At 45.1% G+C, this 13,508-nt stretch overlaps 1 protein-coding gene and 1 pseudogene across 1 annotated transcript in view; both read right to left on the reverse strand.

Annotated features, from left to right (window-relative positions):
• Window positions 1-13,508, reverse strand: part of LOC147010882 (TBC1 domain family member 10A-like) — a 93,893-nt gene that overhangs the window by 12,350 nt on the left and 68,035 nt on the right. Inside the window, exons 7-8 of the mRNA XM_085858640.1 lie at window positions 3,350-3,539; window positions 2,291-2,445 (exon numbers count right to left, since the gene is read on the reverse strand). Of these exons, the coding sequence (XP_085714766.1) occupies window positions 2,291-2,445; window positions 3,350-3,539 (345 nt within the window). The remainder of the gene's footprint in view (window positions 1-2,290; window positions 2,446-3,349; window positions 3,540-13,508) is intronic.
• LOC147010883 (uncharacterized) lies at window positions 9,991-12,045 on the reverse strand (annotated as a pseudogene).

Raw genomic sequence — 13,508 nt, forward strand, 5'->3', positions numbered from 1 at the left:
TTATCCGAGCAAAGACCTTGCCCGGCATTGAGAGCAGCGTCACCCCTCGGTAGTTGTTGCAGTCTTGGTGATCACCCTTCCCTTTCCAGAGAGGGTCAGCAAGGCCCCTCTTCCAGTCAGTTGGGATGATGCCTGTGTTCCAGGCAAAGCACAGAACTGCATGCAACGACATGGGTGCAGCATTTCCACCAGCCTTGAGAAGTTCAGCATGGATGCCACAGATCCCAGGAGCCTTACCCCATTTCAACCGGTTCACTGGTTGTTTCCACAAACGAAGGTGGACCACAGTTGATTGGAGGGTCAGCAATAGGGATTGTAACACCCCTGACATACAACTCAACAGCTGGGGGATCAGCCCAGAACAGCCGTTCAAAGTCACTGGCCTAGCGGGCCTTCACTTCGGACTCCTCTGTCAAGAGCTCACCCACCCTCTGCTCCAAATGCAATACACCGAGGGATGGGCTTGGAGGAACGCAATGCGTGAATTCCCCTGCAATAAGGACGAGAATCACTTGACCACAGGTGATGCTCTACCCCCTCACAGATTCCTCACACATTGGCCTCCTTGTCCATCCTAAGTACACGTACAGCTTTCCGCCTCAGCTCCCTGAACAGCTCAGCTCTGCCATTCAGCCTTGCCCATGGTATCCAGTGTCCCTTGAGAGACAAAATTCTTCTTTGCCCTATGGTGAGTTACAAGACATCCACCGGCAACATCAAGGACAGTGGTCTTGAAGGCACTCAACAACTCCTCAGGATCCCCCAAAGCACCCAGACTCCCCAAATCTCCACTCAGCCTGTTCGCAAACTCCTCAGCTACCCTCTCATCCTTGAGCTTGCCAACATCCAGCCTATGCTGGGATGGTACCATTCTTCTGGATTTAGGCAGCAACTTCACAGTTGCTACAACAAGCCTGTGGTCAGTATTGAGGAACTGAGCACTCCAGCAGACCCTGCAGTTCTGGATCATCCTCCAGCAACCATCAATGAGCACTTGGTCAATCTTCATTGCCACACCCCCAGCGTTGGAATACCAAGTCCAGAGATGAGCCTGTGGGTGCTGAAACCATGAACCAGCCACTCAAAGTCCAGACTTCTTGCAAAGCCAAGGAACTGAGCGCTATTCTGGTTCACAGTTCCAGGCCCATGGGGACCAACGCATGTCTCATAACCATCCTCATCAGTTCCAGTCAATGCATTGAAATCCCCCAAGACTAGAAGAGTATCTCACCTGGGGCACTGATCAACCAAATACTCGAGCGTGGCATAGAATGCATCCTTCACAGTGAGATCACTCACTTCAGTTGGAGCAAATACAGACGAGGGAAATGACACCCAAGGAGTGACGAATCCTTCATCTCATAATACGCTCATTGACCGGTGTTACCTCAATTATCATTGGAGTCAGCTAATTGGATGCAGCTACAGCAACTCCTTGGGCTTGGTAACCATCAGAACGACCAGACCAGTAGTCGGTGTAACCACCCGCTGTGATCTCGCCACTATCCAGTCTCCGAACCTCAGAGTGCTGCAATACCGATGTCCAAACGCTTGAACTCAGATGATAACAAAGACAGGTGATCATCCTCTCTCAGGGATAGGACATTCCAGGCACCCACCCGAAGGGACCACCTCAGGTTAACCCAAGGAGACCGCCGTCTGGTGGACGACACCTCAGCATCTCTCCGACACACTCTTCCTCAATCTGACCCAGGAATGTTACCCCGTGGTTTCCCTCCCATCATCAAAGATTGTGGGTTCCGAAGGTTTTTCCCCAATCCCGTCATCTGGTGAGCTGCCCTGTGAAGGGAAGCTGCACAGGAGGTACTCCCACGGAGTGGGTTTTCAGATTTTAGAATGTTTTGTGGAATTAAGTATTTTACAGTGACCGGAGTGCAAATCCTGCCACCAACCTCCTAATAAAAAGTAACCCAACTGCAGGAGGACGTCCGCAGACACAGTTGGGCACTAGATATGGATGGCCGTTGGCTCACAAGGAGCTCCTCCGCCCTTTGACATGTTTTGTTCTTTATCCTGCTGGGTGTCCATATCATATACCCTCTTCACCAAGAAACTTGGTGGGGAGACAGTGTATTCACCAACAACCCCACCATGGAACAGTTTAGTATAGGTTTACATGGTACCTGCAGCAAGTCACAGATCTAAATCTGACCTGACCTGACATGTTGAAGGACAATGACAATATTCTGCAGTTTACCTTTCCCAACATAAATGCTCTAACCAATATGACTTATTGGATGATATGTACTCAAGGGAGAATAATCCACACCTGTTCCATCAGCCAGGCCTCTTGTATGCTCCGTGATGAGATGCTACGTAGAAGCTCGATGGTCTCGTAAAATCCTGGCGCACGCTTCCGCGCTTCAGATGAGCCGAGCATCAACCGCAGAAGCACAAGCGCCACACGGAACATGACCTTCACCCCTGCAGTCACATGTATTAAACACCAAGAGTTTCCTGTCATATTGATCGAGGATGCGTCGCAAAACATGGTGACATCGATGCTTCTGAAAACGCATCGGGCAGCTCCAGGCACACAAGACCAGGGCACACCACCAATGGGCGTCATATCGGGTGGTCACGTATGGCATTCAGGAACGTAGGGCCGAGTTACCGTCAAAATTAGGCCGGAAGATTCTGTTTGATTTCTCTGGCAAGCCAGGGAAATGCAGCGTTTGGTTTGTGCTGTTATTTCACCAATGTGGCTACTGGATAAAGGCTTCACATTTAAATCATTTTCCCCCACAATCAATCCAGGGAGAATTGCTTGATTTTTGTTGAAAAGGTCTTTTGTGCATAAAACTCTGTTTGCTCAAATAAATAAAAATTGGATACTTAAAGTTACATGAATAGGAGGAAATAAATTTGAGTCGGGTGGGGAAAACAGGCCGCATCGTATAAACATGGACTTTTGGGTATGAGCGAAGCAACAATTCAAATATTTAAACCACCCCGTCAAAGACCATTTTGTGCACAAATGCCAACACAATAAATATGAAGATCAAGGGAAACAGTTTTACACCAAAATGTATTTTGGCTAAATTACAAATCATGATTGGACATTTTACGTACACACAACATGCAGTGCCAAATGTATGGTTGTTGCTCAACTCCATTCTTTGCGCCATTTGTAATGTCCTTTTGAACCGAGCAGAATGTTCTTTGCTAATCGAACGGAATGAGCTTTTGGACTCGATTTGGAATTTATCAATCGACACCATTGGAGTTTGCTGGCCAGACCAGTGCACTCGAGGATGTTAGAGAGAGACTGTGGAGGCACTGTGGGTGACAGCACCATGGTACACGAGGATGCTTCGATCTCATTCACCTTCGCAAAAGAACACGTCCCACATACGCAGCACACAAGCCCAGGGCAGTGTGCGAGAGAACACGCACATGAACCACTCGGTCATGTACAACACCGGGTCCACCTTCTGTTTCTTGAGGTGCCGAGCGACCGCGGGCGACACCTTTTGGAGCAGCACCACCAGAGTCTCTCCATCAAGCTGCAACGCTTCCTGTGCCAAAATAATAAAATTATATCAGGCATGTCAAACATTCATCCACTTGAGTTTATTGGAATAATGAATGCAAACCAAACAGCCCCCCCCCCCCTTCAACACCCTCCTCCCCCAAGCCTGCTTAAACGCTTGCTACTTTACCTACAATTTGTTGCTAGCACCTGACATTCAAAGTCACATATAATTTTACAAGAGCTTATCCTTATCCATTGGTCATATTAATCCAAAATGTTGTTCGTCTTTCGGCTGCTCCCGTGAGGGGTCGCCACAGCGGATCATCCGTTATGATCCGCATTTGGATTTGGCACAGGTTTTACGCCGGATGCCCTTCCTGACGCAACCCTGGTCACCTCTTACGACACAGGGATAAGGATTGGCTTTCGCCATGATTCCGGGCTGCCCTACACCCTCTCATAGCGCGGCCCAGCGCAGAGCTCCCGTCCTCAAGCGATCCTCCAACCCAAGCCTCCGGGTAGCCGGATTACAGGTGCACGCCACTACGCCCGGTATATTAATCCAAAATAAGGAATGCAAAAACTGTGCATTTCTTTGAGGATTGCAGAAATTTATTCACACAGGAGTAAAAGAGAAATTAGGCTGGAGTGCCTTCGAGTGCAAAACACTCCGAGCATCCGGCCGAAAAGATGCGAGTGATTTACTTAGATATCATGGCAAGAGGAAAGGTTTTTATTTTTATTTTTGGTAAAACGTGCTGGACTAAAAATGCACGGCTCATTATGGTTTTGTTCTCTCCACTACCTCGTTTAAAAACGTAATGTTAACATTGTGTGGGATTTTAAATAAAAAATAAAAGTCAATAGACCAGGATAGGGTAGGAGTGTGGGATCAAAGAGAGCCAGGGCATAAATAATGAAAAAAAGGGGAGGGAGGGATGTAGGGGGGGGAGAGGAAGTGTTGGTGGTTCAAATAAGTTTGAAATAGGTGTTTCCAAAACACAAGATGTAATGGTGTTAATAAAAAAAGTGTTTCACACATTGTGTTAATAAAATTAATTACTGGTGCAGTTCTGAACACTATGGAAATGCAGAGGGAGTAACCAAACCCATAAGAAACAGTATCTATCTCTGACAACATGAACAAACTACAAATTCATACCCTGACTTCCTTTGCCAGAGTGGTGACTCATCCACAATTGTAACCATAGCCAAGAAACAGTTTTGGCAGAACCGACACTGGATACAGCATGGTACATGAAGATGATGATGAGGTGGTTCTGGGGGGTGGAGGTTTATTGCAAACGAGCAAATACAACTCGTCGCTTCGCTGACGGTGTGAATTGGAGGGGGGGTGGAGAAAGAGAAAGGGAGGGAGAGGGAGGAGGGGAGGCAGAGAGGACGGAGGGAGGAGAGGGGTGGGGAGAGGGAGAGGGAGAGAGGGAGGACAGAGAGAGACAGCGAGAGACAGGCAGATAGAGACAGCGAGAGAGCGAGAGAGGTGTGAGAGGCGTGTGCTGCATTTTATTTGAAGGGGGAGTGAGGAGGGGACAGACAGAGTGGGGGGGGGAGGAGGAAAAAAAAAGAGATTGGTGAGGGGTGGAGGTGGCGTTAGCAAAGAGAGTGATAAGTTATGCTTAATGACCGAAGACAAATTTTATAAAAAATGTCATGTCAGAACAGCTGTTCACACAACGACACAACAGAGTTTGTATTGTCAACCACTGGCGCATCTGGAAAAACATTGATATCCCAGTTCTAGAAAATTTGTGCGAAAATGAACCAAAAGCATGGACTGAAAACATGGAAGTACCATTCACGTATGACCGAATGATCCCATCGAGAGTGAACATCGGAAACAAAGCATTGCGACCAAATATCATACTTAGGTACAAAAAAAAGAGAGATTAGGCATTGTGAAGTGAGATGTTAATACCAGTGGTTTTGGACGAAACAATGCAGAAATCAAGAAAATGACCAAATACCAAGACCTCCAGCATGAAGTAAAAATATCATGGAAACTGAAGAATACCAAAGTTGTTCCAGTGATAGTTGGAGCTATGGGAACGATGACAAAGAACCTCACAGAGATATTAAAAACCATCCCTGGGAATATTACGACAAACTAACTAGTTAGAAGCTGTCTGGGGCTCAGTGACGATCCTGAAAAGAGCCCTCAGCACAAAACTTTGAGAACAGAAAACTTCACAACTTGTTCTCTGAATCAATCGTGACCCCTTACCGAAATAAAGGTGGATACTGGGAGGACTCCATTCCACACTCTGAAACTCACATGTGAAGATACCAATCAACAACACACACACACACACACACGTAATGCAGTTTATGTACATACACACACGTGTGTAAATGTACACACGCATCAAGTAAATAAAAATGAGAAACACAAAGATTTAACTTGAAACAGCATTCTTTGAAAGAGGATTTAAAGTGGGTAATTGGTGAAATTCAATTCAAAAATGTATCAAACCACAGAACACAAAATGTCCATCTATACTTTATACCTTCACAGCTCGAACAAACATGGCAAACACCTGGTTGGATGGACCTTAGTGTTTTTTAATATGCATCGATGTTGAAGTGAGAGGTGGATTACAAATGGAGATCACACAATGCGATCCTTGCAATTTTCAGTGGATAAGACACCTCCCGAGGTACTAACCGCACAGCACTGCGGGACCCAACAAAGGCGGAAACGTACGTCTCATCGATGTAAGATTGAAAAAACAACGAAGCAGCTTGGAGAGCATTCGCCAAGTGGTTTAAGCATTCAAGCAAGCACTCCAACAAAACGGTGGATATGAAACAGCTCCCTTGGCTCGCAATTGGCAATCACCGACCCGTCATATTAAACATACACCGCCTGGAGACGCCCAAAATGTCACATATGTCCGAATTGGACAAATTAACACTTTTCTCGGAGTCAGAACTGCTTGTAAATTTGATTCTGGAGCTTAAATTTTGTAATTCTTCTTAGTTTAAGAGATACTATAACAAAGCCAGATGTTTGTCCTCCACTTTCTTCCTAAATTTTTTTAATTTTTAATTTTTTTTTTTTTTTACAGTTTGCACTGCTCTTTCAGCTTCACTGTTAGCACGAGCAAATCAAAGGCTGGAAGTAGTTTGGTGAATGCAGGAATCAAAACAGAATGATTTGAACTCTTTGGACACTAACAAGGATGCATTGTCACTCCTAAGACCCTCAGGTGTACCATGTGTACGAAAAATGGATTTTAGAGCATCAATCGTTGCGTGGGTTCTCATAACCTTGAGCTCACATACCTCAACTAGAACGGGCACTCATAGAGCGCATACCTTTGCCACCACTACTTTTTTTGTTCTTGGTATGAGTGTGGGGAACAGGTTTCATATGAATGGTCTTATGACACAAACCACATTTCTATAATGTCATGACCCCCCCCAACTTTCGGGGGCTACGGACTAAACAACAATCAACTCACGTCGTTTTGGCGAGTCTTCACTCGCAAGCTCGGTGAATACAACGTTTCAACAAGAGAAGGTAATCTCGTTTGATGCTGGTTTCATGCAAATCGAATAAGAATTGACTGAGTTATGCCGAAAACCGCATATTTTTCAAGGGCGTGACCCCCCCCCGACATTTTACCCCAACCGGTGACATGTGTTATGACGTCATTGTGTCACAAGATTGGGCATTAAATTCTGAACATTTTGGTGCTGGGTTCATGTAAAGCGGACAAGAATTGACCGCGTTATGACAAAAACCGCATATTTTTCAAGGTCGTGACCCCCCTGACCTTTGACCCCTAACCGGTAACAAGAGTATGGGCGTCATTGTGTCATATTGCATATCACAAGATGAGGCGTTGAATTCTGAACATTTTGGCGTTAGTTGCATGCAAATTAAATAAAAATTGACCGTGTTATCGTAAAAAGACGATTTTGACCTTTTCGTGACCTTGACCTTTGACCCGAACGATCCCAAAATCTAATCGAATGCTTCCTGGCTAATAACCAATCATCCCACCAAATTTCATGCAATTCGGTTTAATACTTTTTGAGTTATACGAATCACAAGATTACAAATAAATAGATAAATAAATAAATAAATAAATAAATAAATAAATACACGCCGACCAAAACATAACCTTTCGCAGAATGCGAAGGTAATACATTTAGAATAATAATTATCGACAACCAAAATGTGTTGTTTTGACTCAAACTCGAATAGGTCCATGGTGACCTGGTTGAATGGTAAATCTGGAATCTGTGTCGGTATGAGTGATTCCGGAGGAAGCTTATTTTGGTATCTGCACATGTAGTGCAGTTTTTCACTGCTTCTTCGATATGTTGGTTCATTGTTGGTCAATAAAGCACTTCCTGAGCACGCTGTTTGCACTTTACAATGCCAAGGTGAGAGCTGTGTATGATGGAGATGAGGTGGCACTACTATATGCACACCTGTACAGATAATTCCATCAGAGACACCTAACTCACTCTTTGAATCCCAGTATGGTCTCAATGGAATGGGCACTTCGTTTCGATAGCTGGGCCATCCAGTGTGGATCACGTCCAACAGAAGTTTGACTCTTGTCGAGTCTGTTCTTGCAGCTGGACATACTTCTCCTTGGTGATGGAGATGCAGTCCAACATGGAAACCTCCTCCAGATAGACTTCTTGTCCCGGCAACTGGTGAGTCTGATAATCACGAGATTGTACATCTGGTAGCTGCATGTCTTTACCACTTCTATACACTACCACTACTCGAGATTGTACCACTGCAGATGTAACAGCATCCTCTGCAGATGCATGGGAGCAGACAGAAGAGGTTTTTTGAAAATCTCTTGAAGTGCCTTGTGATCTGTAAATACAGTCACTGTCTTGCCAAATATGTAGCAGTGGAATTTCATAGAGGCATGGAGGATTGCAAACATTTCTTTTTCAATCTGAGCATACCGTTGTTCCACCTCCGAGAGGGATTATGAAGTGTATGCAACTGGCTTCCCCTCCTGCATCAAGACACCATAGAGACCGCTTTGACTTGCATCCACATGGATCTCTAGTGGTGTCTTATCATCATCCTATCTCAGTCCAGGCTGCTGATAGCAGAGATCCAATAGTTTATGGAAAGCTTGGTCCTGTGCAGGTTGCCAATCAAAAATATTATGAGCTCTCAGTAAAGCTCGTTGTGGTGCATTGACTTCACTCGGTTGAGGAATAAATTTAGCCAGGTAAGCAACAAATCCAAGGAAATGCCACTCATCCTCTTTATCCGTGGAATAGGCATATTACAGAGGGCTTCAATTCTTGAGGGGTCAGGCTTGAGTCCGTCTGCAGTAAGTAGATGCCCGACATACCGAAGCGCCTTTTGGCGAACTTTGCATTTTTGTATGTTCATTATGAGGATGTAGGATGTAGCCCTCTCCACGACTTGCTTTAAAATACTGTCGTGATGATCTCAATCTCGTCCTGCAATCAAGATATCGTCCATGATCGCTGTGGCTCAAATAATGCCATCCAACATTTGATCCATGATACGCTGAAATATTTCTGGGGCACATTTCAATCCAAATGATAGCCTCAGCCAACGAAAATGACCCATCAGTGTATTGAAGGTCATCAGTTTTGATGACTCCTCATCCAGGAGAATCTGTAGAAACCCACTCTTTGCATCCAACACTGAGAAAAAGTTGGCTCTTGGTATGTTGGAGACCACCTCTTCAACCATCTTCATGGGATAATGTTCATGTTTAATGGCCTTGTTGAGATCTAGGATCCAAACATATTCTAAGCTTGCCATTGCGAACTACAGCTACCATCGAGTTGACCCATTCGGTTAGCTCCTCCACTGGAGTTATGAAGCCGTTATCTACTATCTTACTCAATTCCTCGATGATCCTCGGCATTAGCGCAGCGGGTTTCCGATGTGCAGCATGTACAACCCCATTGGCTGTTGGGTGTATTTTGATTCGGTAGACCCCTGGTAGGGTACCTCAAGTACCGACGATATTGGAAAAATCTCGTAGCTCTGGGGGAACCGATTCATCATCCGCTGACTGAACCCCCACCAGGGAACTAAGTCGAGAAATGAGGCCAAGGTTCTCAGTGGTCTCCCCCGATATCACGTTCTCCTGATCCAGATTGACGAGCTCGCATGAAGCCATTACGGACCTCCCCTGGAATTCCAGGAAAAGATCCGTGGAAGCAACTGGCAGAATGATGTGGTTGGAGTCAGTTATCAGGGTTCTTTTAGACTTGTGAAGTTCCGTGTTAACTGGTTGTCTTTGAAAATCCCTGAGTGTAAATATATTGCACCTTACCCTTGCATCAATACAGAAGGTAATGTTCGCAATGCCACTGACTCTGACAGTCTGGGACCATTTGTCATCTGCCAGAGCGCCGATGATGTCAACCTTGTATATTCGAAGAACCTCTGAATTGTCTTCAGGTAGTCGTTCCTAGTTTTCACCTGCATCGACAAGGAGTGTTTTGCCCAGTCGCTGTCACCTACGGCAGACCAACATCCAAGGGTTCAGGCATTTGCAATAGGAACAGGCTGAGCCTACTGCAGGACATTTCCCTTGGTTCCACAAATGCTGCTCATCCTTGCCACACCTAACGCATGCTTTAAATGCTTGCAGCTGCGATGACGAGGCACAAGGCTTGGGATGTGATTTGCTCTGAGCTGTGATAGCTGACACTCCAAGTTTGTAGTTATCTTCATTCTGCATGATGCGGATTTGCTTGCGAGACAACTCAAACTGTTGTCCAATTTCCAGAGCCTTTGCTAGTGACAGTCCTTCACCTTGATCCAGTAATCTTTCCTGCACCCTGAATTCAAAAATGCCATCAATGATTACATCTATTAGAATGTCCTCGGGTCAGCATCCTCGCAGTCCATGAGAATAACCCTCAGGTCCTTTATAAAGTTATCAAAGGTCTCCTCACTCTTTTGTTTTCGCTGCTTGAACTGGTGCCGGGCGATCCGCTTGTTTTTTCTCAGTCGCACATACGTTTCAAAATGATCGAGTACCTTGTAAGGATCATTTTTCTCAGTCTCCTCCCATGTGAACGTTTTATAAACCTCACAACAATGAGCACCAATCCACGTGCCCAGCCATCTGGCTTTTTGCTTTGGATTTAGCTCCGATAGCAGGCCCGCGAACGCGAATTGAACGTGGTCTCGAAACCGAGTGAATTCTCCAAATAAATCTGCTTCATCCCAATTGATAGTCGGGTATTCAAAGTTCGGAAACGCCATACCGTACTTATGGATGGTCGTTTGTTCAAAAGCAGCAGGTCCGGGTAACTTCTGACACCATGTAAGATACTGGCTCTTATTCCAAACCGAAGCAGCATTCCTGGTCTCGCGAGATCAACGTGATCCAGATCGAGCTGCAGGAACTGCTTGACATTACAGCTTTGATGAACGGCAACTTCCAAGTCAAGGTGAGGTTGAGCAGGTCAAAATCATGGCAGCTTCAGACCCCAGCGAGGTTACCCAGGAAACGACTTAAGACCTCAGACAGCAAGGTGGCCAAGGATATAATTAAATAAGGTCGTTAATTATCTTCAAAAGGGGTGTTTTAATTAACCCAAACACGTGTGCGTGCAAAGTTTCAGGCTGCTTGGTTTCATGGTTTTGGAGTTATTGAAGACACACACACACACACTTTTATTAGTATAGACTAGGTTTATTGCCAAATAATAGGCGGAAGGTGGGTGGATGAGATGCCACTGCTAAAACAGAACAAACCAGGTGGTTGACAGAAGCGAATAAGGATGAGGGGACACGCAAACTTGTGCACAATGAAATAAATACCTACACCCCATTATAGCGCTGACAATACCAGATTCACACGATGAAGGGGAATAGAACAGGCAAGGACTTTATGGGCATGAAGCTGGAGTGCAGATCAACGGTGCTGGCGGCTGAGGCAGGAGCAATCAAGGCAATCGCGCACGAAGGCGATGAGGCACACTGGGAACAGAGCTGCTGCGTCATCCTTGTTACACACGGCTCCAATCGCACTCTCCATGTCCAGCACGAACCAGACCCTCCTAAACTTTGGGACCGCCTTAAGCGACGACTCTCGTCATTGCTCCCCGCAATTGTGGGCGGTACCTTGTTTGGACGCCTCACAAAAAAAAAAACAAGAGTCTTTTACTCCTCTTCCAGGCATTACAGCACATCTTGCTGCCATGGCTTGCATAAATGTGCCAAACAGTTCGCAATTGTTTCGTGAAAGCACGTGGCACTTTGTGCCATTTGTGCCAACAAATCCTCCCCGAGCCTTGCCTTTTTGACAGGAGGTTTTAGACGACACAACCTTATCCTAAACTTTCTTATGATCTACAATCAGCGCCTCCTCGGTGCACGTATTACATGCAACTTACCTCAAGACATTTAGCTTTATGCAGGAGTACTACTACACTACGTAATCACACAGTCCATGTTACTCTTACCACAATCTATCAATATATCCCCCTTCCATGTAACAACATATTTGAGGGGTAACCACCTGCAAATACAGTCAAAGCAAACCATGTCCCCCTCCTCCCCCTTATCAACTTTTAACCAAAGAGCTGTTTTATAATTGCTGATGGGCCAACATCATTATTTTGTTGAAATTGGAAGGGTCTTTTAAGCCTTATTAGTTTGACAGAAGCAACCTAACCAGTTCAAGAAAGTGTGTCAGCGACACACAGCGGTAGAGTTCAGTCATTAGTGATTCCCTGGTTTGATCCCCATTTGTAACAGACCAACTTAAAAACTGCCGTTTTGATATATTGCCAGAAGGTGGCGCTGCATCTCGTAGATGCAAAGCCAACCATTCAATGTACATTTAATTTGTGGACACTAAATGTCCCACAATATATTTTCACAAAAAGGCAGGCCATTGTTTTTTTCTGATACACTGGCCAAAATTCTAAAGTGGATAAATTCTTCATTCACACTACCGACAGGAGCTATGACTGCTGGAATGAAGATGCAGCACAGGCATGATGAGCCAAAAGGCCAGCTCCGACACATAGGTTTCCTTGTCGATAAAAGTGAGATATGTATTCTAATCAGTCAGTCATCTACCATGTTCTATACAGAGCACTGGTTCTGTCGTAGCAGTTTCTTGCCTGGGATTAAAATCTTGGACGGGTAGTCACCCTGAAGCAGGACACTCGACTGATGGTGCAAAAAAAAAAATGTAATTTCTTTCGGGTGCAGACGATAACTCACCTACTCTTCACGAAGGACACGGTGGGACCTTTAACTTCTACCAACTAATGCCGGCAGACAGGACGTCCAGTATAATGTCCCTCCGAAGGACGGCACACAAGGATGACAGTTTATAGCCGGGTCGAGATTCTAACCCAGACGAGACAGCTCAAAAGGCGATTGTGCAACCCTTTATGCTGTCCTGCCAGGACCATTCTAATGAGGGATTACAAACAAAAAGTGCAAGAAAAAGGCAGGCCCAAAAAGGTTGTTAGGCCCACATGACAAACCAAAAAAGAAGCCTTTGCCAAAACAAATGAAACGAGATGGAACATTTAATGCCGAGCCTTGCCAGGGTATGTACATTAGAGTAGATCTGAGAAGCGGTGCAGACTTACTGATTTTCCTGACACTTTGGGAATGTGCGCAGTCAATAAATCACCGGAATGATTCCCACATCCACATATAAACCTCTAAAATAAGTGAATAATGGTTAGTATACCGTTTAGTAAAAGTTAACATGTCGACTCATTGTATATTCGTATATTTATATGCAACCACAGGATATTTGCCACGTGCAAACGAACCTCCTATAGAAGGAGTGGAGATGAGTACGGCTCTTGACAACAACATGCAGAAACAGACACACAACTTCAACACAACGCACATTCAAGGTCAAAGAAAAACGACAGTTAAATTACATGAACAAATGTTTATGACGACAACAAACAACTTTGTTAAACTGTGTTAAAGGTGGCTTGGGCTTGGAATATTAAAGTTGGTCTGTGTGCCTGGCAC

Source organism: Eptatretus burgeri, chromosome 16, assembly GCF_056783735.1.
Source record: "Eptatretus burgeri isolate ZD-2024b chromosome 16, Ebu_testis_v1, whole genome shotgun sequence".
Classification (NCBI taxonomy): Eukaryota; Metazoa; Chordata; class Myxini; order Myxiniformes; family Myxinidae; genus Eptatretus; species Eptatretus burgeri.